Here is a 27,189-nt window from a genome sequence, read left to right as displayed (position 1 = left end):
CTATATGTGTGTGGGTGTACGTGTGTGTGTGTGGATGTATATGTGTGTGGTTGTGTGTGTGTATGTGTGTGTGTGTGTATATGTGTGTATATATGTGTGTACGTGTGTGTGTCTATATGTGTGTGGGTGTACGTGTGTGTGTGTGGATGTATATGTGTGTGGTTGTGTGTGTGTATGTGTGTGTGTGTGTATATGTGTGTGGTTGTGTGTGTGTGTGTATATGTGTGTGGTTGTGTGTGTGTGTGTGTGTGTGTGTGTGTATATGTGTGTGGTTGTGTGTGTGTGTGTATGTATATGTGTGTGGTTGTGTGTGCGTGTGTATATATATGTGTGTGGTTGTACGTGTGTGTGTGTATATATGTGTGTGGTTGTACGTGTGTGTGTGTGTGTGTGTGTGTGTGTGTGTGTGTGTGTGTGTGTGTGTGTGTATATGTGTGTGAATGCATGTATGTGTCGGTATATATATGTGTGTGGGGTGACCCCACTAGTTTGAGAATATTGCTCCAGGTGTGCTCCTATGTGCATATTCTCTCCGTATTTGGAATGAGGCACTTTCTAACATTCTTTACAGATCGCAATTTTCCCAAGAAAGTCTCTGCAATCTTCAAACAATCTGATGTTGAATGCAGTAAAACTTCATCTGAACAAGTGATGAATGCAGTGATGGAATTCTCTTCGAACCTCTCATTGGTAGCTTGCTGTATTTCAGACTTTTAAATGAAACCTTTTGTTTTACGACTTCGTGAGATTTTCTTTTTGGTGTTGAAATTTGGTGTTGAAAATTCCAGATGTGGGATTCTTTCGATGTAATTGGGATGAAGCTGAATATCTTGATGAGCTTTTTCAACTGCCTTTTGTAATTTCTCACCAGTAATCCTTAAATCCTTCACTTCACCATGCAAATGTATATTCAGTGAAGATAAATCGAAACTGATGATTCTTGAATTATCCATTAATGGTGCAATTTCTTCCCATGCTCTGCTCCAAACCTCGGGATGACTGACAGCAAATGTTTTTTCACCAAATCTGCTCATAGTTTCTTCAAGTATTTTATGGACAGCACTCCTCCAGTGCTGGGAAAGGTTTAAAGAGGGTATTGTTCCAATATTAAATGTTGGGATAACATCAATTGACGTGGGCGGGTAAAATAGCAATTGTGCAGAAATGCTCCCAAATTTTCTTTCAATGTATTCTGTGAAGACGGAGTTCTTCAACATCAACTTCAAGATGTTGTGGTCGATATGGCATGTCACTTTCTTTGGAAACTCCACATCTACAGTTCTACATCCACGAACTACAATATTTTCTTCTATGTTGTATCGATACATCTGTAGAGATGTCTGCTCAAGGCAATGTTTCTTCGCCAAAACTTGCTTTGCACCTGCAAGGTAAATACAAATCAGGGTTAGTGATAAATATTGCAATACACACAGGTGGGGGATATAACTAATGCAAACATGTAAAAGACTGCAAGGTCAAACCACCATAGACATATTTCCATACACTGTGAAGAAAAATTGAACTTGCTATAATGCCTTTTAAAATGAATTTTGTCATTTACACCACTCGCACACCCACTCACTATGGAAGTGGCAGGAATGGTCATTCCTCTTTGGGGTAACTAGCTCACAGACGATCTATGGTCGGGTCTCAATAACTTTGGGTGTGTGTCCATTTACCAAGTTCCTTGTGGAGAGATCGCCAGGTGGTTTAAGCATTCGAGCAAGCACTCCATTCAAAACCGTTAAGGAACGGCTGGCTTGGTAAGCACAAGCTAGCTGCTTGGTAAATGAGCACAACCCGAGCTTTCTCCCTTTCAGTTCCGTGTTGAACAGAAGGAGCAAGTTTCAAAAGTTCACTACGAAAAACGCCCCTTTAGCGCCAGGAACGGTCATGTTATTAACCCAACACTTATGGCGTACCCAGAGTACATGAGATCTTCACTCAGTGAACGATCTCACACATGTCGGGATTCCTCCAAATTTCTTTATTTAGTGCTATAATGAGCATTAGCGACTGTTTAAAAAGCTAATCATACGTGTTTGTGGTTCATAATATTCATGACTGTTCAATAATGTTCATTACTTCTGGTAGAGGCCATTGCTCCCATGAAAACGCCGTAATAAGCTATTTATATACGTTGACTCACCAGAAAACGCCTTGAGGGAAGTGGGACATTAGTAGTATTCATATTGTTTTGCAATAACATTAACAATATGCGATTATCATTAATTTTGTTATTAAAAGCGTCTTTGGAAAAACGTCACGATAAAGCTAACTTAACATGGCTATACACCTCAACACGCAACCCATTGACGGCAATGGCGGGGAAAACCTGCTCGGGGAAGAAAACCCCCTTGGGGAGGGTGGCTGATGAATGCGCTACAACCTTAATTATGTAACCCTTGGTCAATTTCAAATTTGCTGTCAGGATGATTTGGATCTTTTATAGTGCATAATCACTGCAGATGACTGACGATGAAATAGGAAGGATGAGACTCAAATGAGGAAACAATGATGGATTTGTAGTGGTTACCTTATTCACTTGTCACGGTTAACTTATCCGCATGTGATGGTTACCATTGCGATGGGTTTGGTCTAACCCACGCACACAGGCGTTTGGTTGTGTCGTCGTGACGCATGCGCGGCTGTTGGAGCCACGCCCTCCGAAGAGGGTTCTTGGTTTTATATAAGCCGTTACGACTTCCGTTCGCTCGCAGTTGCTGGAGATTTCTGTACAATAAACAACCTTTTGTACCCAACGAAATGGCCTCTTCTTATAGTCTTCGGCAACCGCTAAACTGGTGACCCCGACGTGATGGCCTCTTCTTATCGTCTTCGGCAACCGCTAAACTGGTGACCCCGTTGCCCCCGAACGTATTCGGGGGCCAAATGAACACGGCAGGATTGCAACGCAATTTCTTCCACAACACCTAAACTCGAACTGCCAGAGTTTTAGCAATGACGAGCGGCCATGTGGTTCGCGCATCACGCTCGGTTCCTCCTCTACGACTAGAGGGGCGAACCAGCTCCGGGACCCTCCGAAGGAACGCCGTTACGGGGCGTTGGCGGCACGGCTACTTCGTCACCTTCGCGCACACAGGCCGGGCACGGCTACTTCGTCGCCTTTGCGCACACAGGTCGAGCACCGCTGCTCGTCGCCTCCGCGCACACAGGCCGAGTACTGCTGCTCGTCGCCTTCACGCACACAGGCCGAGTACTGCTACTTCGTCGCCTCCGCGCACACAGGCCGAGTACTGCAGCTCGCCACTCCTACTACTGCTCCTATGGCGGATCCCGAGGCTGATGCTCCTGCAACTACAGCTACTACCGCTGCTCATCTCTTGCGCACGCACGGCTGCTTCGTTACCTTCGCGCGTACTGCTGCTCGCCACTCCCGCAATTCCTACTGCTGCAACTACAACTGCTACCGCTGCTCATCTCTTGAGCACGCACGGCTGCTTCGTTACCTTCGCGCGCACTGCTGCTCGCCACTCCCGCAATTCCTACTGCTGCAACTACAACGGCTACCGCTGCTCAGCACCCGCGGCCCAGCTCTGTTCCACCCGCGAACTACGTACACGCCCGTGGCGTGCCTTCTGGGGGGGGGGGGAGGCGCATGTAGTGGTTACCTTATTCACTTGTCGCGGTTAACTTATCCGCATGTGACGGTTACCATTACGATGGGTTTGGTCTAACCCACGCATACAGGCGTTTGGTTGTGTCGTCGTGACGCACGCGCGGCTGTTGGAGCCACGTCCTCCGAAGAGGGTTCTTGGTTTTATATAAGCCGTTACGACTTCCGTTCGCTAGCAGTTGCTGGAGATTTCTGTACAATAAACAACCTTTTGTACCCAACGAAATGGCCTCTTCTTATCGTCTTTGGCAACCGCTAAACTGGTGACCCCGACGTGATGGCCTCTTCTTATCGTCTTCGGCAACCGTGAAAGCTTAAGATTCTAAATGGCTTTAAAATGTTATTTATTATAGATTCTAAATGTTATCCATTAAAAACAGGATGGATAGTCTAACAATGCCGTCCATAGCAGAGTCTGTTTCATACTTTCGTTCAAGAGGATAGGATGACCTGGGTGGGTATACCAGTTAGCAGTATGGGGATACAATAGTTAGCAGTATGGGGAGTTTTGTCTGAAGTTTTTTTGACTTCAGACATCAACAACCGGTTCGTGAATGACTTGGTTAAAAAAGGGTGAATGGCCAACGATGAACCGATAAAATCCACGTTCCTGTGCCACCTTCAGTTGAACGTCAGGCATTGACAGCACGTTCTCTATATTTTCATTCCAAACAGCATCATTCATCATTCCAATCACAAATTAGCACTATAGTATTAATATATCAAAATACAATGTTAAATCATGATTGCATTGAGATATTATAAACCCAGCGAACCTTCATAATCTGTTCACTTCCGGATTTTGGAGCAAGATCTGTGTCGATTGCATTTCAAAATCATAATTGTATTGAGGAATTTCTGAAACCTCCTACCAACTTTACAACACCAGCTGGGAACCCAAAACGTTCCACAGAAGGTTATTATATTTCCTTTTAGTAAAATATGCAACTGTAATGGTTACAAAATGCTTCCCCATCATGTGACCAGATCCTCAGCTCTGATTGGTGTACGCTTGTGTGGACATACGGACAGACAAACACTGTTCTAGAGGTATTGCCCAACGGGCTGAACAGTTGATGTTTTGTATCCCACTAATCGGCGAGATCTGCATCCGGACCTTAACCAAAATCTTATCGACTTGTTCTTGTCACCTAACCAACTCGTCCATTTTGTCCGAATCCGTCCATAACCTTTTGAAATATCATGCTCTATATCGTTTTTAGACCTCGCTCTCAATGGCGAGAATCACTTAAAAAATTATAGCATTCGGATCTTCAACAAAATCGAATCAATTCGTCATTGGCAGACACCCAACGTGTCCACCAATTTTCGTCTGAATCTGTCCATAATGTCTTGAGCTATCGTGTTATACAGTATTATATCATTTTTGTGTCTTTCAATGGCGAAGAATCACTTCCCGATCCGAATCCAGATCTCGTATCCAGATCCGAATCTTCTCCAACATCAAACCAATTCGTCCTTGTCACACAGCTAACCAAGCTGTCCACCAAAGTTTGTCTGAATCCATCCATAATCTTTTGAGATATCCTGCTCATAGGCAAACAGACAGACACACAAACAGACAGAGGTGTCAACATAACCTCCGTCCACCTTTTGTGTAAGAAGGTAAATATAACCTCGTCCACCTTTTATAACCTCTGTAAACCTTCGGTGGTGGAGGTAATTATCATAAAAATAAAAATTACAGCTCCATGTAGAAAGGGATTTTGAATAATTAAAACGAAGTGCATGATGAGTGTCGTAATAAACTGAAAAAACAAACAAAGCTGAAATGGAAAAGTTTCGTATGGAAGATTTTTGTGTGCAACTTGCAGTTCTTGAGAGCAAAAAGAATAAAGCCAAGAAGATGATTCGAAAAATTAAGAGCACGACACTTGTTTCCTTCATTGAGGAAGGAAAATGTTTCTTTCATTGAGTTTCGTGGAAGGTTTCAATTCACATTTGAACATCCCACAACAAAATATTAATAACATTTTGAGCTTTAAATTTACCTTCAGAGCTGTCAAATTGCAGATATGCCATTTGATTGTCCTTTGTCATTAAGATGTTGTTAATATCTCCACCACAGATTTCTGCTTCTCTTTGGAAATATTGATGTAGAGCTGCCATGGTGATATTGCTTGGAAGTCCTTCTACAAACAACCACTTTGTCATTTGCATTGGAGTCGCCAATATATCTCGATTATGGAGCTTTCTACTTGAGCAGGCCTTTTGAAAACCTTTCCATGCTGAGAAAACAAGTGCAGGCATGGATCAACACAACACCAATTCTTATCAGTTTGCCAATCATCTTCATAGTAAATAATACCAAAATACATCATTTGGTGTCTTCATAATCCAAATCGTCAGACATTGTCAAAATCGTCAGTCTTTCAGTCTGTCTTTCTGAGGATTTTTGACCGCGATACAATCGGTCGATACTTATCAAATCTCAACCAAACTTGACAGGAGGACTAACTGTCATACTCACACATTGAACAAAGTTGCCATGGATACATCAAAGTGTCCATTTCATTAAGATTTAAGTTGACAATCTTAATCAAAGCTCGGTTTAACCGTATGAAAATTAATAATTTTTCATATGAAAATTGATGATTTTAGACGTTTGACCGAGAGTTGATCTTTGACATTTTGGCCTCAAAAATAGTTACTTTCCCCATTCAGTGAGGCACTATGCAATTGCTGTTTAATTTCAAGTTAAAAGGACTAGGGCATGCCCGTACTATATATATATGCCCGTACTTCTATATATATATGCCCGTACATGCCCGTACTTCCTAGGGCATGCCCGTACTATATATATATCTAAAATTATACCCCCCCCCTCTATTTACATGAAATGGTTTGGTCCATTCACAAAGCCAGTAACGACCACAGAACCCCCCCCCCCCCCTCTATTTACATGAAATGGTTTGGTCCATTCGTAAAGCCAAAGCGAACGGCGAACGGCTAAATCGCCATAGCTCGGTAACTACTTGTCCGATTAATATGAAACCTTGAAAAGGCACATCCTCGGGTCCCCAGCAATATACCTGGCAAGTTTCAAGTATATCGGACCGGTAGTTGTCGAGAAACAGCGGTCACAGACAAACAAACATACAAACATACAAACACACAGACACACAGACACACACACACACAGAGATTACTGGAATTATAGATAGATGAAAATTGACAATTTTTCAGACAAAAATGTATGATTTTAGAAGTTCAACCATAAGTTGACCTTTGACCTTTTGACCTCAAAAATAATTGGTTTCCTAATTCAGTGAATCAATATGCAAATGCTGTTTCAAATTTTTGAAGTCCATCGGATGAAAAATAACGATTTTAGAAATTTGATCTCAAGATGACCTTTGACCTAAAATCAGTAGGCTTCTCAGTTGTGACTACCTCTACAGCTTAGTAGCTATTCATGATTATAGGTTTACAATTGTGACTTGGAGGTGAGTGACAAACAAGCAAGCAGACAGATTGACAGACAGACAAAAACAAGCAAACAATACTTGAAAAAATCCAATACACTTGAAAAATCTTCGAATTTTTAAATATATATTTTGTATACAGAGTCAAGGCTCGTGTAAGAGCTAACGCATTACACACGAAAACATGAACGGACCCATAACACATACAATAAACGAGAAAGAGCAATTGGAGATTGCAGACCCTCGCCAGGACATGTTTTCAGTGGTTTTTAAGGCTTTTGTGTTAAAACAAATATGGCGGCCTAACCACGTGACCAATGACATCATCATTATATTTTTTTCTCCACCAAAAGGCACGGCCCTCTTATGCGACGTCTCCCTCGGCCGGCCTCGCCCCATCGTGCCCGCTGGCTGGCAGCCCCCGGTGTTCGACGCCATCCACGGCCTGTCCCACCCTGGCGCGAGGGAATCCCAGAAACTCGTTGGGGCAAAGTTCGTCTGGCATGGCCTCCGGAAGGACGTCCGCGACTGGGCCAGGACGTGCCTCGCGTGCCAGCGCGCAAAGGTCCACCGCCACACCCAGGCACCGTTGGCCCCATTCACGGTGCCCGAGCGGCGGTTCGACCACGTGCACGTCGACTTGGTGGGACCTCTGCCCCCCTCGCGAGGGTTCACCCACCTCCTCACCATGGTCGACCGCACCACACGGTGGCCAAAGGCCGTCCCATTGGCGGCGACATCTGCGGCGGAGCTGGTCTTTGGGCAACCACTGTGGGTACCGGGTGAATTTATCCCCAACTCCACGGCTCCTTGGTCGTGGCACAACAGCGCTCCGCCCTTCAGGAGACCGCCCGGAGGTTCGCCCAGGTGCCAACGGCACACCACGGTTGCCCGCCTTCCCACGTCGCCCCGGAGCTTCGCACGGCAAAGTACGTGTTCATCCGGCACGACGCCCACCGGGCACCGCTACGGACCCCGTACGACGGGCCCTTCAGCGTGTTAGAGACCGGGGACAAATTTTCACGGTCGACATCGGCGGTGCCCCGGATCGCATTTCCGTGGACCGCCTCAAGCCGGCCCACCTCGATCCGCACCACCCCCCGCCAGCGGCTCTGCCTCCGTGTTGAGGCCGCCCCCCGGCGGTCGGACCCCCGGCACCCCCGCCAGCGGCTCTTCCTTCGTGTCGAGGCCGGCGGTCGGACCCCCGGCACCCCCCAGCCCCGCCACCCCCCCAGCCCGGCACCCATCGCCAGGGGGTGTTTCGGCCGGGTCATCCGGCTTCCCCGCAAACTCACCCTTCAGGTGCGCGGGAATTCTGGGGGGGCGCGTGTGGCGGACACAAGCAAGGGGACACGAATTCAGCGCACCAGCAGGTGGCACGAACGTCCAGGCGGGGAACTGGAGGGCATGCCCCGCCTATCGACCGATCGGCCACGCCCGGGGACTAGGCGTGGCCTCGGCACATATATGCGGGCTCCAAGCTCGAGCCCGCCCAGTGCTGCAGTTTGAGCTTTCTTAATAAAGACTATTTTGATTATCAAACGCGTTGTGGCCTACCTCTTTGGCAAGCAAGTTGTGTGCGCAGCACCACACTTCAATGTGGTTTTTTTGAAATTGAAATTCTAAAAATACTGTTTTGATTTTGATGATTTGCGTGTGATATTTAACGGATGTTTTTATAAATGGCGCCCCCCAATTGAAGCCCTGCCCTTAGGGCGGGTACCGTTGCTCGTTATATATAATGGTGATACAACAATTTTTACCGCTTTGCTTTGAAGAACGGGAATGAAGGAGGAGGAGCGTGTTAGTATGTCTGGTTGAAGGCTTTGGGTGGTGAGGGGGCTTGAAGCCAGATTTTAATCTTACAGCCGCCATGTTGGTGCTCACCGTCACTGCGATGCGAGGCGAAAGATGCCTCAGAGCTGTCACATTCACAATCGCTATATCGTATGTACTCCCGATACGTGTATCCTTCATTGTAAAAACTACCAAGTCAAGAGTTAAATGGATTTTGAGCCGATAGGTGTTACGGCCTTGGCAAGATCGATGGAGACAGCGATCTGTTGCCTTGTCCGATTCGATCCGATCCTATTCGATTCGGTTGTTGGAGTCTGATCGGTGCAGCTGTGCAGTGATTGGTGCAGCCGTTTATGCGGCACCCGGGAAAATAACGTTATGCGGGAGTCTAAACCTGAAAATGCTGGAGGCAAAACTGAAATTGGAAAAACAATATAGCCTATTTTACTCCTGGAGATCCCAGGATTACCCACCCAAAATATTGTTGCGATCGGTTCAGCCATTTATGCGGTACTTTCGAACGGACGGACAGATGGACGGACAGACAGACGGACGGACATTTGGTGAATTATAGTAAGATGTAGAAAGGAAGAACTGTAAGAGATTGAATTTTTTTTTTTGAAATGGAGTGATTTGATGAGCAAATTGAAGACAGCCTTTTAAAGAGGAAGAAGAAAAGCGTGTTATAATATGCAACAGAATGCAACACTGCAGGGGAAAGTTTAAACATTTTAAAACAAAACCGTGAAAACTATCTGGGAAAATTCCCTGACGTCAGGGCGTAGGTGGATGAAGGATTCCAGAACAGGTTCAGAAGGAGGAACAGAAGAATACAAGATTGACAGCCAGGTGAGCAGAGAACGAAGGAATAGGGAGGTGTATAAGCAATTGTATTAGTACGGGAGGAGGAGCCAACTTTTTAAATTCTTTGTACATATATATTTTTTTTTTTTTGAAGGTTAGGTGAAAGTGGATTTGAGGAAGAATGAGATAGGTTGAAGGAGTATGGTGAAAACTAGAATTGGAAAGGTATCGGCTGGAGAGGATTGAGATATGGAGGAAGGAGAGAAAACGGGCGAGGTGAGACAACAAATGGTCGCGGTCTGGGCAGAGGAGCCACGAGGAGAGAAGGAAATTATGATTAAGATTTTTTTTTTGAGTTTTTTTTTTTTTGTATTAAGACTTTAAACAAAGGGTAAGATGTTCGGGGGGAAGTATGGGGTGAAAAGAAAAAGGAAATACAGTGAAAGAATGAACATAAATAAACAACAAAAACCACAGAGGAGACAGGGAAGCTTCGAGGGACCAGGCCCCAAACGCGGCGTTAACGAAACGACTATTACACACAGGTATGCACGATTTACAAACCGAGATCTAACTAGAAACACACAGGAGACACATACACAGAAAAATAAACAGTAGATATTTGGCAAAAACACAAACGGAAAATATTTAACTTCGATGACGTGGAGAGCTTGGAAGAACACGACCTCACCAGAGGAACCGGAAGTGGAAGTTTAAACATTTTCAAGTAATCAGGAAAAAGAACAGCAAAGCGTTTCAAAACAAACATCACATGCCAAGTCTGCTGCAAAGTTTATACAAAGCGTTGTGCTGTGCAATATTTCTCACCAATAGGTTGAAGAAAAGTAATGATAGCTGCTTTCCCATTTTTCGCATAATCCACATTAAAGTCGAGGTGACTGCGTCCACTGCTCTGTTCTATGAACGATGTAACCAATTTTAATGGTGTGTTTTCATCCAGACCTTCCAGCTTCACATGATAAGCATCAATGTCAAAGCTGGACCCATTCCGAGCCTCAATGTGAAGCTCCTTTCCATCAATCTTGTACTTGCCAGTTGCTAGAATTGTATTAACTTCTGAAACAAAGCAAAATAAAATGAGAAATAAAAGAAGAATATACAACACGATTTGAACATTGAACAGTGTTCTAGCTTTTTATGTATCAAAGGTTTAATGACTCATCAGGAACTCCAATAGTGGTTTTGAACTCAGGACCTTATGATATTGAGCCAGCCACCTTAACTGTTCAGCCAACACCAGGCGAATACTCCTAACCTTCAGGATATTTTGCAGTAGCACATGCTTCCTTCAGCAAAAAGGTGGTAGTTAGAGGGTTTACTCAGTCTGTGAGGTTGGTGGTTCGATTTCGATCCTGGACGAGTCATACCAAATACTTTAACTCGAAAAGAGAATTTGACACAGACACGTTGAAAGATATGCCTTCACCAATGTTAGATGTAAACGTCAAGCCACTGTAACATTTGATCCCAAATAAAGGTTACATTAAAAAACAAAGGTGTTGCATGTATTCTCTCGTGTTCTCACGTGTTTTAGCTTGTTCTCGCTTGTTCTCGCTTGTTCTCACTTGTTATCTCTTGTTCTCACGTGTTATCTCTTGTTCTCACGTGTTATCTCTTGTTATCTCTTGTTCTCACTTGTTATCTTTTGTTCTCTCTTGTTCTCTCGTGTTCTCATGTTCTCTCTTGTGTCCCGTGTTCCCCCTTGTTCTCTCGTGTTCTCTCTTGTTATCCCGTGTTCTCTCGTGGGCACTGTTATCACACCTCCCAAATCCCAGGAGTACCTCTGGCTACGACTTCCCCTCTTTTCCCAAATCATGCTTGTCTATGTGTTGTAACGTCCTTCCAACAGTGATGACTCCATCTTTATCTCTCTCTCAAATGACATGGACAAACTTTTAACCACTCATCCCAAATATCTCTTCCTCCTATGTGGTGATTTCAATTGTCAACATGCCACTTGGCTTGGTGTTGGCACCTCTCTCACCTGCCATGACTCTTCAGCAAAGGACTATCGTGACTCCATGGGACTGACCTACATTTGAAATATTGTGCTATATTATCGTTTTTGGCCCAATCAATGGTGAAGAATCACGTGAAAATATAAATCTCGCAACCGGATCCTCACCAACATGGAACCAATTGGTCCTTGCCACGCACACAACCTACCCACCAAGTTTCATCTGAATCCATCCATAACTGTCCAATTGTGGACAACTGTTCCTTCAAAATAATGCTCGATAACAATTGCTTGCTTAGCAAGTGATCACATCTGAAGTTTTCATTACATGTTAAAATTGTCTTATTTGCATATTGGGGGTAAAGACAAAAAGGTGCAGAGGTAGCGCACATACTTTTGAGTTGTCTATCCTTCGTTGGTATTCCACCTGATCAGTTGGTGAACAATAAATATCCCATGATGTCTGTGAACGAGTTATTGCTAAAATGGGAATTCCTGCACTAACCTCCAGAGGGCATCAGTGGCAGAACCGCGGACAAGAGAGAATGGTGTGCACACATATGCGCAAACTCGTAGCTAACTGACTCACGATTCAACATGCATGCAACAAACAAATTAGTCACACGTGTTTCGCTGATGTTTTATTATTTACAATGAATGTGCAAAAGTTTTCAAAAGTGCTATCAGGAGATATTATGCACATTATATACTTATGAGGTACAACGCTAAACTTATACAAAAAATATTTTAAATTTTCAAAAAAATTAACACGAAAAATACAACGGACGTGCCTGTACCGAGCAACTTTGGTGTGAATAATGTGCAATCAGGAAAACTACCAAATACCCCCTCTCTCCTCCTCTTGTCTCCTGCACTCTTTATTATATGTTCTATGTGCGGTTCGGGTGCTGGTGTTGGCTTAGCAGTTAAGGTGCTGGCTTGGGATCCTCGGATCCTGGGTTCGAATCCCGGTCTACGGCTGAATTAATGCCACGGGGGTTGACTCAGCCTGTCATCCTTCCAATGTCGGCAAATTGAGTACCAGTTCACTGGTAATTCCCTGTGTGTCGCAAGAGGCGACTAACAGGGTTGGTGGCAGGAAGGGCATCCGGCTGTAAAACATTGCTTCAAAATGCAGACCATGGTGCCTGAAAAAGGCCAACCCCCTGCTCTGCGGGGAAAAATGGCCTCTGAAGGTGGTACTACTATGTGTTAGCTCTTACATGAGCCTCGACTTAGTATACAAAAAAGAATAATGTTTCAGATATAAATCATTAAGAAATGGTGCTTTCTTTTGAGCAGTATTTTATAGGGCACACAAATTAAAATTTACAACATTTTTGAAAACATTTGCCAAAAACCTATTTGTGGTGGAGCACCTACCTTCAGCAGTCTGGCAAGTCAGTAGCATGGTGTTCCGTTTGAGGGTAAACAACTCAACACGATGATGCAAAATACCCTCAAAGAGGAGTTTCTGCTTTTCCCCATCAATGCCATCACAATGAATCAGAATATCGTTTTCACCTGTGAATGAAGACAATATAAATTTACCATAAACTCATTGATTTGACACATGATCTTGCTCATAAGCAGAGTGAAATATCGTGTGCATTAAACTAGATTTTGCATCGAATAAAGTGAAAAAACATTGTAAAAAAGCTAAACATTTCTGGGTGTCCCGCAACTGGCAAGAGATAAGCGGATGAATATGCATCTAAGTAAAACTCATCAAAATTACCAACCAGCAAACCCAGAACCAAACTCTTGTCTGGCACTAATATAACGTGAGGTGCAGTATCACATCATTTGCACGGAGCAGCAAATACAGAACTATAAATAATCTCAAAATGCCATCCTAAAGTTTCCGCTTTGCACTTAAACTAAACTTGATGAAAACGACAGTGAAAAAAATTTGTACATTTTATTCATTTGTGTTCTCCCTCTTCTCATAATAAAGCTTTGTGAAAGATTTGATGGCAAAACCTCAATTGGTTAAAAAAAGGTTATGGCCTGCACAGTCTCACTGATGCTCAATGGTAAATAAATAAAGAAACACAAACGATGAAAAAAAAACATGGGGCGTTTCACACTTGACACACTCTGGCGGGGCTAATTAGGCTATTTATAGTCACGATCATCTTGCCCTTTCACATTTTGACCCATTTTTTTCATCATTTTGATTATTTTCTCCATATTCTCATAATAAAGGTTTAAAAAAAATTATGACAAAAGCTCAAATGGTAAAAAAAGGTTATGGCCTCGACACACACACACCACACACACCGCACACACACCACACACACCACACACACAATTGCAAACCTCGTCTCCCGCTGTGTGGGGGTAGGGGGGACGGGTTAATAATTGTTAAGTGTGCTAAGATGTACAGGAGTCAGACAGGGATGCATGCTGTCTCAACTTGTAATGGACTGGGTATTAATGAGGACTACAGAACATGCCAGATGTGGCACAGACTGGTCTCAGGGTGACCATCTGGAGGAACTCAGCATTGCAAATGATGTCTGTTTGCTATCTGTCACCAAGGGAAGTTCACAAGAGAGAGTAAATCGGCTCCAGGAGTATTACCTCCAAGTCGGACTGAAAATCAACACGAACAACATGGAGTGCGAGATTACTTGCAGCAGACAACAATCATGATGTCATGTGCAATGACTTGGGCACACGAGATGTCGACAAGATCATGAATCGAGGGTCCATGTTTATTGTAACAGGAAGGGTTTGGGGGAGTAGGTATACTCAGATGTTCGGTTCTCAGACCTGGTCGAATACAGTGGAGAAGGAGCTGAGGGATCGAGAAACCACCTGGACTGCAATCAGTCAGTGGGCCCAAGACAGACAAAAGTGGTGCAAGTTCCTCAAGAGACTCCATATGTTGTCAGGCTTGGATAGGGATCTAAAGCAAGTGAGCAAGTACTTGAGGGGTGTCGAGGATTTCTGTTTTATATTGTTGTTGACATGGCTGCCGATTCAATCCCGCTCTAACATTCGCAAAAGGAATGACTTGAAGGCAGATCTCAAGTTTTCACAACAACAGGCACTAGTTTGGCTCGCTTGCCAATTAGCTGTGCCAAGGCCAACTGAAGTTGAGATTTTTTTTAACTTCGGAACTTAGAGGTCAGCCCATTTATGTACTGTGGGCCAAAGTGGTCTCCAGAAACTCAAACTAAGGCTTGTGTGAAAATATCCCCCATGAAAATGGACTGGCTTAGCAGTCCACGATGGGATTAAATTATTTTTGTTTATTTTTTTGAACAATGGGTGAACATGATTTTTGTCTTCACTGTATCCATTTTTATTTCTATTCTCCAAATTTAACTCTTCCACAAGGATTTTCGATATTAAAACAATGTCATCTGTGAACTGTAGGTGGTTTAGTCTTCCTCTGCTGACAGTTACTGCTTTATTTTCCCAATTCAGCTGATGGAACACTCTTCCTCAGCCTGCAGTCAACAATTTGTGAGAGAATGATTTGGCTTGTCTAAAATATCTTATAAAATTGATATTGCCACGATTCTGGTGCAGTTTGAAGATTACGATACGACCATGATAGGCTTCAAAATAAATTGTAAATGATATTGTTATGTCGGGGGGGGGGGGGGGGGGAGGGGGTGAGGATAGAGGAATATCTAGGGACAGGTAGGTCCGAATAGGTCGGTGATCGATTGTCGTGATAGGGAATCTACCTGAAATAAGTTCTATGTGCAGCCCGGATGTCGGTGAAAGTCGTATCTGTGTCCCCTTCACGAGGGGGTGGGGCGTGCAATGTAGTGCAGGGATTATGGATAAAATTCCTTTGTTTGTCATTCCCTCTGTCGCCAATCCCGTGTCCATTATGGCAAAGCACTCATATAGACACTTACAGTCACGTGAAAAAGTAAGTACACCCCGTGTAAAATTTTGACTTTTTCAACATATTTCAACATACAGCTATTTGATCTTCATTTCAACAATATTGACAAATAAAGGTGATATAATATAACAAATATCATGAAACATTTACATTTTGTAGTCCATTATATAATTTAAATAAACATAAATGCAAATTTCGCATGTGGAAAAAGTAAGTACACCCCCACATGTATCACTACTTAAAATACCTAAAATTAGAATCAGGTGCACCAGCTCAGGTGCAAATGATTAGAACATCGTTAGAGAGGATCTTGCAGGAACCTGTCTTATTTAAACCTCAGACATTTAGTTTGGTTTGCTCTTTGTTATTGAAGTGTGCGGCATCACCATGCCTCGACCAAAAGAGGTCTCTGAGGCCTTCAGAAAGAAGGTTATAGATGCCTACGAGTCTGGGAAGGGATTTAAAAAGATGTCCAAACAATTTGAAATCAATCATTCGACTGTCGGGAAGATCATCTACAAGTGGAGAAGATTCCAAACAACTGCCAACTTGTTCAGGCCAGGCCGCCCCAGCAAGTTCAGCCTGAGAGCAGACCGCAAGATGCTGAAAGAAGTCTCTAAGAACCCCAGAATGTCATCACGGGACCTACAGGTAGCTCTTGCCACTGTTGATGTCAAAGTGCACGAGTCTACCATTAGAAAGAGGCTGCACAAATTTGATCTACATGGGAGGTGTGCCAGGAGGAAACCTTTCCTTTCCAGAAAGAACATCAGGGCAAGACTAAAGTTTGCCAATGAACACCGAGGCAAAGACCAGCACTTCTGGAACAATGTGCTCTGGACAGATGAGTCAAAGGTAGAGCTATTTGGCCACAGTACCAAAAGACATGTTTGGCGAAAACCAAAGACAGCATTTGACCACAAGAACCTGATACCAACTGTAAAGCATGGTGATGGAAATATTATGGTTTGGGGCAGCTTTGCTGCATCAGGGCCTGGGCAGCTCACCATCATACAGGGTGACCCAAAAAAACCTCCCACATCACCTGATCCGGAAACATTTCCCTCAGCATTTCCCTCAGGTGTTCCGTAAGCGTCACGTGGAGGTCACGTCTTTTCGAAGCTGCTCCATGCGCTCACGCTCTCGAAGCTAAGTGATCTATCACAATCGTGTTTTTGTCGAGACTGTATCTATCTTTCGGTGTGTGTACCTATAGCGTATCTTTTGGAAAATTTTCGGTGCTAATTTTTCGTACATGTATACACAATCGTCGGTTAATGGTATCGAGTATTCTGCGGCCTAGTACTCGTAGGCTTAGACTACCATACCGTCTCCGACCTTGTGGTTTTTTCTCTCAGCGATTCGTCGAATGCGCTGAAATTATTTTCGTTCTCTGTTTCGTACCAGTCGTTCACCCCGTACCTCCTTGTTTAATATCTGTACTCACAAAAAAAAAAAAAACCCCCAAAAAAAATATTTCCTTCCCAGGTCTTATTCGTTTATTTGTTGTTGTTTTTGTTCGTTCGTTCTTCGTTCGCGATCACGCGGCTAGAAATGTATAATCTCTCCCCTGAACAACTATTTTCTCTCATATATTATAACACCCTTTTCTTCTTTTCCTACAAAAGGATGCTTTCGTCTTGCTCACCAAATCTATTCATTCCAAAAAATATATATAATACCATCTCTTACAGTTCCTCCTTTCTACATTCCCTAAACTATCCAGAACTCCACCCCTCCTCCAGTGTCCTCAAACGTATTTTTGACTCGAAGGTCTCAAACTCATTTTGCAAAAAATGTTCGTTTCCCATGAATCGTACACTTTTCAAAATCGAATCTCACCCCTCCCCTCCAAATCCTCCCCATCACCCATCCCTTTCAAATCTCCCCCCTTGCCCCTTCCCTCCCCTCCCTCCTAAACTCCCCCCACACCCCTCCCCTCCGAGACTCTCCCTCGCTCCTCCGCTCCTAGACTCCCCTCTCACCCCTCCTCCTCAAAGCATCCTCCCTGCTTCTTCCCCCTTCCAACTTTCACCTTCATCTCCCCAAACCTTCTGCCTCGCTCTTCCCCCTCCTCAAATAACACCTCACTGTGCCTCACCCAATCTCCATCAAACCTTTTGTCCGCCCCATTCTTCCCTTTCTCCAAGCTATTCTGAAATCTCTGAAATCTCTGACACACCTTCAACAGCTCTCCCTACCTCTTCCTCCTCTTCCACATCTTACCCTACCCCTCCCCCCCCCCTGTTCTGGACCCGATGCTCCCCCTTCCTCTTCATTAACGGTATGGACCTCAAACATCCGGGGCCTTCGCTCAAACTTGACTGACCTCTCCATACAGGTTGCTTCTGACAAACCAGATGTGATCTGCTTAACAGAAACTTTCCTCCTTCATGATGTCTCTGATGCCTTGGTATCTCTCCCAGGTTACTCCCTCCTCCGGTATGATAGACCTGAGCCTCGTCCTGGAGGTGGGTTTGCTATCTTTATAAAAAACTCTCTTCCTCACTCGCCCTCCACTGCCCTCTCTCCACCTCACCCCCAGGAATACCTTTGGCTACGGCTTCCCCTTCGCTCCCACCTTTTGTTCATATGTGTGTTGTACCGTCCACCAAACAGCGATGACTCCATCTACATCTCACTGTCTGATAATATGGACCAACTTCTATCTACCCATCCCAACTCTCTCTTCCTCATATGTGGTGATTTCAATTGTCACCATGCCAGTTGGCTGGGGGTGGGTACCTCTCTCACCAGCCATGGCTCTTCAGCAAAGGCATTCTGCGACTCACTGGGACTGACACAATATGTCAATTTCCCGACCCGGATCTCAGTCAACGGAGCATCTTCTCTTCTGGACTTGGTTATGACAAACTTCCCTGAAAATGTCTGCTGCTCTTCTTCTGCTCCAATCGGCTCATCTGATCATGTGCTTGTCAAAGTGGACATCTCTCTGACTATTCTCAGAGAGCCTCCTCAGCGTCGACGAGTCTGGAATTTCACTCAGGCCAACTGGCACGGTCTTCAAGCAGCCATCAATCATCTGGACTGGTCTCCCATCTCTACCGCCTCTGACATCAACTCATCCTGGGAATTCTTTCAAAGTAAATTGCTCTCTCTCATGCACAGATTTATACCATCTCGTCTTCAGTTGTCATACCCTTCCTCCCGTCCATGGTACACGGAATCTTGTGGTGAGGCTGTTGCCCTGAAACAACTTGCTTTCGTCTCCTGGAAAGCAAATCCAATGGAAGGAAATCTCATTTCCTTTATCAAAGCCCGAAACAAGTGTGTGTCCACCCTCAGGAGAGCCAGGAAACAATATCTCACCATTCTCAAGACCGAACTCCCTTATCTGTCTCCCTCTTCCAAATCCTGGTGGCGTCTGGTCAAATCTGTTTCTGGTGTTTGTTCCCCCTCCATCCCCTCCCTCACCTCAAACGGCTTAACGGCTGACTCCGCACGTGAAAAAGCTGAATGCCTCAACTCTGTGTTTGCCTCTAAATCTTGCGTCCCAAACCCATCCCTCTCTGTACCCACCGTACCCAGTCGTACCCAGCTGCTCCTGGACTCTGTGTCCTTTCCTCCTGACAAGGTGGAAAAGTTTCTGTCAACCCTCGACTCTGATTCTGCAACTGGTCCTGACGGCATCAGCCCACGGGTCCTAAAATCATGTTCTTCTGCTCTTTCACTCCCTCTTTCTGTTCTCTTCACCCTCTCTTTTGCTCAAGGTCATCTGCCATCTGCTTGGAAATCAGCCAACATCACAGGTTTGCACAAAAAAGGTGCAAAAACAGATCCCAGCAACTACAGACCAATCAGCCTTCTCCCAATTATCAGCAAAGTCATGGAATCCATCATTGCTTCAGATATTAAATCTTTCCTCTTCTCCAATGGCTTGATCTCTGATCATCAATTTGGTTTCAGACCTGGTCACTCTACTCTGGACATGCTGCTTCTGCTTTCTCAACAATGGATGGAGGTCCTCAACGCCAAACAGGAAATTAGAGCCGTCTCCCTTGACATTTCACGTGCCTTCGATATGGTCTGGCACCCTGCTCTGCTCACCAAACTCTCCTCCTTTGGTATCCATGGAAATCTCCACAAATGGCTGGCGGACTTCCTCTCTGGTCGTAGTCAACGTGTGGCCGTGAATGGGTTTCTCTCATCTCCTCTTCCTGTTCAGGCTGGAGTTCCCCAAGGTAGTGTTCTGGGCCCTGTGCTTTTTCTGGTCTTCATCAATGATCTCTCTGACTCTCTTGAAAATCCTCTCTATCTCTTTGCTGACGACTCTACTCTCTGTCGCTCCATTCCTCATCCCTCAGATCGGCAGTCTGCAGCCTCCTCACTCTCTGCAGACCTGGACAAAATCACAGACTGGTCAAACAAGTGGAACATGTCTTTCAATCCTGACAAATCTCACACTCTTACAATGTCTCTCCGAAAGGACCGACTGGACAACCCTCCCATCTACTTTCTCAACAATCCTCTCCATGAAGTTCTGTCGCTCAAGCTTTTGGGTCTCACTATCTGCCATGATCTTTCTTGGGAAAACCACATTTCCAAGCTGGCCTCCAAAGCCAGTCGCCGCCTGGGCATCCTCCGTCGTGCGAAGTCCTTCCTTGGCACACCTGAGCTCCTCACCACATACAAGGCTTTCATCCGCAGCTCAATGGAATACTGTTCCCCCCTCTGGGCTGGTGCTGCTGCCTCACACCTTGCTCGGCTTCACGCTGTTGAGGCCAAAGCTTTCAGAATCATTGGAATCTCCTGCGATGTCTTCAACACCGAGGGCCTTTCACTCACTCACCGCAGGCAGGTTGGTGGTCTTTCTGTCTTCTACCGACTCCTCTCCGGCCTTGCTCCCCCAGCTCTCTCTGTGCTCTGTCCCCCCAATATTCCTTCAGGTCGCACAAGATCTGCCTGCAACCCCCTTATGGTTAAACTGCCAAAGTCTAGGCTCTCTGCTCACCTTCACTCTTTCATTCCCCTTTTCTCCCGCCTCTGGAACAAACTCCCCCACTCCCTTCAATCCCACTCCTCCCTCCAGGTCTTTAAAACAGCTGTTCACCACCATCTCTTATCTTCCCCCATCGAAAACATTGATCTTTTCTACCCCCGGTAATTCACCCCAGAGTCCTTGCAGTGTTCATATGTTTTATTCCTCTCCCACCTCCCCCCAAGTCCTCCCCATGTCCCTGCTCTCAAATGTTGTGTTTGTGTCCTTCCCCCTCTTCCCCCTCTCTTTTGTGTCCTTCCCCCTCTCTCCCCATCTTGTCTGCCGCTCCCCTTGTTTTTTGTGTTTTGTGTGTCGGTTTGTCTTTTTGTGTGATTAATGTTAGCTCTTTCACGAGCCTCGATCTTGTATACAAAAAAGAAAAAGAAAAAAAAAAGCACTTGCAATGATCTTCGAGCTGTGTGTGCCGTAGCTCCATCTTGCTGAAACCACACATCGAGTTCTTCAAGGTCAAGGTGTTCGAGTTGTGGCCTTAGAAAGTTTTCGAGCATATCAATGTAACAGTCAGAAGTTATGGTAACAGTTACACCACCCTCTTCAAAGAAATAAGGACCCACGATGCCAACATCGGCAACAGCGCACCACACAGTCACTCGATCGGAGTGCAACGGTCTTTCGTGTAGCATGCGAGGCTTGTCTTCAGAGCAATAGCTAAAATTTTGTTTATTTACAGAGCCACTCAAATGAAAATGAGCTTCGTCACTGCACAAGAGAACAGCATCTTCCGGAACACGTTAAAGAATGTTCTCGCATAACTCCCTGCGGCTTATCCAGTCTCTCGCATTGAGTTCTTTCACAACCGTCATTTTGTATGGTTGGAAGTGGAGGTCTTTGTGTAAGATTCTCCTTGCAGTTTCCTGGGATATCCCTACAGCTAAAGCATGCTTTCACGCAGAACGTCTCGGAGACTGCACAACAGATCGCCTCAATGCTTCAATATTCTCAGGCGTACGAGCGCTCCTAGGTCGACCAGGTGATTTTCTTTTTAAAGCTGAGCCTGTTGCCCTGAAATTCCCAACCCACTGCAAGATGGTTTTCCGATCTGGAACGTTTTGGTTCCGTGGAATACTGAAACGTCTTCGAAAGGCCCTCTGCGCGGCGATCACGGAACGGTCGTTTGTGAAGAACGCTTCGACAGCGAACGCACGGTGTGCTCCCGACCACGCCATGTTGGCGACTGAGGACGGTTGGGGTTGGGCTACCAACAGACCCTAGCCCCGCCCCTCCCACCTCACTACTGCCAGTGCTACAGCCTTTCGAAATGTGGGAGGTTTTTTTGGGTCACCCTTATATAATCCACTATGAATTGTTCATTGTACCAGAGGGTGCTTGAGGATAATGTGAGGCCATCTGTCGGAATGTTGAAGCTCAACCAAAGGTGGACCTTGCAACATGAAAACGACCCTAAACATACCAGGAAATCCACCAAGGAATGGCTGAAAAGAAAGAAATGGAGGGTTCTGGAATGGCAAAGTCAAAGCCCGGATCTAAATCCCATCGAGATGTTGTGGGGGGATTTGAAACGACCTGTGCATGCACGAAACCCCTCAAACATCACACAGCTGAAAGAATTCTGCATGGAGGAATGGGCAAAAATTTCTCCCAGTCGATGTCAGAGACTGGTAGACAGTTATAAGAAACGCCTACTTGAGGTTGTTTCTGCCAAAGGGGGCAATACCACCGATTAGAGCCAAGGGTGTACTTACTTTTTCCACATGCAACATTTGCATTTATGTTTATTTAAATTATACAATGGACTACAAAATGTAAATGTTTCATGGTATTTGTTATATTATATCACCTTTATCTATCAATATTGTTGAAATGAAGATCAAAAAGATGTATGTTGAAATATGTTGAAAAAGTCAAAACTTTACATGGGGTGTACTTACTTTTTCACGTGACTGTAGATAGGTCCCTTAGTGCACACATTAATTAAATCCCCTCCCTTACAAAAAGACTTTGGAAGAAAACACACAGGAAGCCAGATCGGGGCACCGCCGCATGTGGCCGCAGCCAGCCACACCACCAGCTGGCCGAGCTACGAGCATTGGGCAGGGCAGGCTATAGCCACGCCCAGGGAACGTGTGATTGGTTGAGGCGGAAGGCACAAACATTCAGCCAATCAGAGCAGAAGGCGCCAAATGACCATTTAGAAACAGGTCGCTAGTTGGAGGACAAGCGCGAGTGACGTGAAAAGGCGGGAAAGATCACAAAGATGAGAGGGACGGATTGGTAACGCGCCAGAATTGATGTCAGACCAGGGTTGACAAAACGTCACGCTCGTGGGCATTTTAGTCAGTTCGTGCTGGTCTGTTCGTTCTGAGTTCTTCGTGGGAGGCTCTTCGTTCTTCGTTGGAGGCTCTCCGTCCTGGGTCTGTGCTTGTGCTTCACGCGTTGGTGGATTGGCTTCACTGGTTCTTCTTCCCTGCGTTCCTCCCTGTTGGTCGTTGGCGTCTTCCCTGAACCTTTGTGGTGCTTTTGGTTCTTCGTGGTGCTTTTGGTGCTTTGGTGCTTGGAGTGAGGCTGGTGCTCGGAGAGAGGCTCGGTGCTGTGAGCGAACGGGAGCTCGTGTGCGACCGACGAGGGGCGAGCAGACGAGGCCGCTGAGCGGGTGGCTCGGGGCCGAGCAGAGCATGGGCGAGGCGGACGGAGGCTTCTTCGTGCCAGCATCGGAGTCGGACATAGCCGCGTTGGACGACGGACACACCATACAGACAGAAAAGACGCACCACATCTCACACAAATACACGACGATTCTTTTATTTAATTCATCTCTTTTGTCCTGTTGTCAAGTCTGGTATGGGGACGTCCCGATTTAGGACATTTATTTACCGGCACGTTATTTTCCTGTCCCACTAATAATTGCAAATAAACCCTTGCATTATTTTCTTTCATTCCAAAATCCTGTGTCCGTTTTGAGTTCATTTCCTCCAGGATCGGAGCTGCCATCGGATCGCTACAGGTACGCGCTTGCCGCTTCTTCCTCTTCATTCTTCTGCGCGTGCTTTTATAGTCGAATCCGTAATTGATCGTCGCATCAAGTAAAGCCGTTCAGTCATCCACGGTCCTACGGTATTAACCGAGGGTTTCGCCTGACAATATTGTTACAACAAATTTTGTACAGTGAAATAACCACAGAAACTCATGCCATGCAGTGTTGGGAAAATTATTTTTCAAATCAAAAATATGATCAAAAACATTTTCTATGTCTCTCCGAAAAGACCGACTGGACAACCCTCCCATCTACCTTCTCAACAATCCTCTCCAAGAAGTTCTGTCACTCAAGCTTTTGGGTCTCATTATCTGCCATGATCTTTCCTGGGAAAACCACATTTCCAAGCTGGCCTCCAAAGCCAGTCGCCGACTGGGCATCCTTCCACAACCCACTCCTCCCTCCAGGTCTTTAAAACAGCTGTTCACCACCATCTCTTATCTTCCCCCATCCAAAACACTGATCTTTTCTACCCCCGTTAATTCACCCCAGATCCACTTTTTTGAAATATCAACTTCTTTTCTGGAAGTCCTAGCAGTATCCATGTGTCCTAGTATTAGTGTCCAACTAAACTATTAAACTATTCGTATTAACTAGCAGTGTCCAACTATTATGATAAAAAAGTGACAGAGTGGTTATGCGGTTAGCTTGAAACCAGCAGATGAAGGTTCACTTCCTTTCTTTTTAAATAATTTTAAGATATGATGGGTTTTCAAATGTATGGAAAGTGGGAGGTGTTCCGTATATTCATTCAGGGTTGTATAAAGGTAAGCTCAAGGTGTTTGGTTCTCGTTTTGAAGAGAAAGCCTCTCAGATAATAAATATTAAAATAATTGTTGCTGCAAATGAAATTATAGACCCAATAGAAGATAAAACATTTCGTGTTGAGTAAGCATCTGGGTAGTCAGAGTATCGACGAGGTATTCCTGCTAACCCTAAGAAATGTTGTGGGAAGAAAGTGAGATTTACCCCCGTAAATATAACTCAGAAGTGAATTTTATCCCAGGTTTTGTTAATTGAGTATCCGGAGAAGAGAGGAAATCAGTGTATGTTCTTTGCTGTTGTACTTGTGTGCTTCCCTCTCTCTCTCCCCCATCTTGTCTCCCGCTCCCTTTATCTTATGTTTTGTGTGTCCGTTTTTTGTGTGATTTCTGTTAGCTTTTACATGAGCCTCGATCTTGTATACAAAAATTAACTAGAGGTTCCAGGGAACCTGAACTTAACTGGGTCAAGTCATGTCATAGGTTACGACGAGGACATTTTTCGGACATCGTCAAAACCCGTAATATATGTGTTGAGGTTTGTTACATACTGTCTACACACCAAGTTTCAGCCTTCTAGCTGCATTAGGAAGTACCAGATTAACAAAAGTTTATTTTTCAATATGGCCGCCCTGCCGCGCCCATTTTTGGGCGTGCCCAAATGCAATCCCAAACTAGTTTATGCCTTAAAGATGCTGCATAACAAGTTTCATCAAATCTCATCAATATTTGTGACTTTTAGAGCATAGACGTCGAATTGTTTACAGACGGCAGACAGACAGACGGACGACGGACACTGGGTGTCGACAAAAACTCAGCTGGACATAGTCCAGTTGAGTTAAAAAAAAATAAAAAGCTTGAGAGAATGAATGAGGGTGAAGTGATGGGAAGAATTGCTTACCCTTTTTTGTAGAGGGCTCGTCTCGCTCTTCAGACAAAGCAAAATGTTCCGCAGTGAAGATACTCTCTTCTAAATCGAGTGAGTGAATTGACGCTGAGTTCATGATATTGGCACTGTTGTCTTGCTTCTACAAAGTAAACATTTCCTCAATGATTATGTCAGTTTTCAAATGGGATAAAATGAATTTCATTCAAAACAGTTAATTATATTTTTAACAAACGTCCAATGAGTTTTCACCACGGTCTGATCTGATCTGTCACATGACAATGAAAATCTTTGCGGTGCCATGTTAGTGTTTTCTTTGGACTCTCTGGACCAGTTATGGCAAATTTTGGCATTGCGACCAAAGTGCTGGTGACAATCACCCCGAATTATCAAAAATGCCCATGGAATATTTAAATGCTGGTATAGCCAAAGGAACTGTTAAAACTGAACTTGCTGGTTATTTTCCCAGTGCGACCTGTGATTATAAAAAAGCTTTCATGTCGCTGCCATGCTTATGAGCGGACAATCAAGACAACTTCAGCTGAACACATTTTCGAGATGAATGTAAACAATTCTTGCTTTAAAAAATGAGCGACACTAATATATTTGGATGAATGATTACCGATTGATGGAATGTCTTTTCTTTCAACCAAAATCATGCATTTTGTGGCTTTGGCAGGAAGAAAATATGGAGGGAAGGAACAACAAATAATTATGAAAGTTTTGTAAACGAAAACATGAAACCTGTTTAAATTTATGTACATTTAAATTCACACAGTATGGTGATGATTGCCTTCCAAGTGCAAAGGATATCCGTGTTGAAAAGCTCCTTGGGGATTGGAGGATTGTGAAGAACAAGGTGACAAATAATGATATTTATGTTGCAAATCTCCTTGGGGATTGGAGGATTGTGAAGAACAATGGGACAAATAATGATATCCATGTTGAAAAGCTCCTTGGGGATTGGAGGGTTGTGAAGAACACGGTGACAAATAATGATATCCGTGTTGAAAAGCTCCTTGGGGATTGGAGGATTTTGAAGAACAAGGTGACAAATAATGATATTCATGTTGAAAAGCTCCTTGGGGATTGGAGGGTTGTGAAGAACAAGGTGACAAATAATGATATACATGTTGAAAATCTCCCTGGGGATTGGAGGATTTTGAAGAACAAGGTGACAAATAATGATATTCATGTTGAAAAGCTCCTTGGGGATTGGAGGATTGTGAAGAACAAGGTGACAAATAATGATATTCATGTTGAAAAGCTCCTTGGGGATTGGAGGGTTGTGAAGAACAAGGTGACAAATAATGATATTCATGTTGAAAATCTCCCTGGGGATTGGAGGATTTTGAAGAACAATGGGACAAATAATGATATCCGTGTTGCAAATCTCCTTGGGGATTGGAGGGTTGTGAAGAACAAGGTGACAAATAATGATATTCATGTTGAAAATCTCCCTGGGGATTGGAGGATTTTGAAGAACAATGGGACAAATAATGATATCCATGTTGAAAAGCTCCTTGGGGATTGGAGGGTTGTGAAGAACAAGGTGACAAATAATGATATTCATGTTGAAAAGCTCCTTGGGGATTGGAGGATTGTGAAGAACAATGGGACAAATAATAATATCCGTGTTGAAAAGCTCCTTGGGGATTGGAGGATTTTGAAGAACAAGGTGACAAATAATGATATCCATGTTGAAAAGCTCCTTGGGGATTGGAGGATTTTGAAGAACAAGGTGACAAATAATGATATTCATGTTGAAAATCTCCCTGGGGATTGGAGGATTTTGAAGAACAATGGGACAAATAATGATATCCATGTTGCAAATCTCCTTGGGGATTGGAGGGTTGTGAAGAACAAGGTGACAAATAATGATATCCATGTTGCAAATCTCCTTGGGGATTGGAGGATTGTGAAGAACAATGGGACAAATAATGATATCCATGTTGAAAAGCTCCTTGGGGATTGGAGGATTGTGAAGAACAATGGGA

General features: G+C 44.4%; 1 protein-coding gene across 1 annotated transcript; it reads right to left on the bottom strand.

The window, feature by feature from the left end:
- Positions 1 to 585: 585 nt before the first annotated feature.
- On the bottom strand, positions 586 to 25,328 carry LOC144892843 (protein mono-ADP-ribosyltransferase PARP14-like). The gene is made up of 5 exons (XM_078781172.1): positions 25,208 to 25,328; positions 13,046 to 13,186; positions 10,513 to 10,761; positions 5,650 to 5,886; positions 586 to 1,381 (listed from the first exon to the last, which is right to left on the bottom strand). Exons 1-5 carry the CDS (start codon positions 25,308 to 25,310, stop codon positions 714 to 716), a joined length of 1,398 nt encoding a protein of 465 aa, XP_078637298.1. The 5' UTR covers positions 25,311 to 25,328; the 3' UTR covers positions 586 to 713.
- Between the last annotated feature and the right edge of the window lie 1,861 nt (positions 25,329 to 27,189).

This window comes from Myxine glutinosa, chromosome 7 (assembly GCF_964187855.1).
Source record: "Myxine glutinosa chromosome 7, kmMyxGlut1.1, whole genome shotgun sequence".
NCBI classification, from domain to species: Eukaryota; Metazoa; Chordata; class Myxini; order Myxiniformes; family Myxinidae; genus Myxine; species Myxine glutinosa.
Note: the sequence above shows the minus strand (reverse complement) of the source record. Positions and strands in the feature narration are given on the sequence as shown.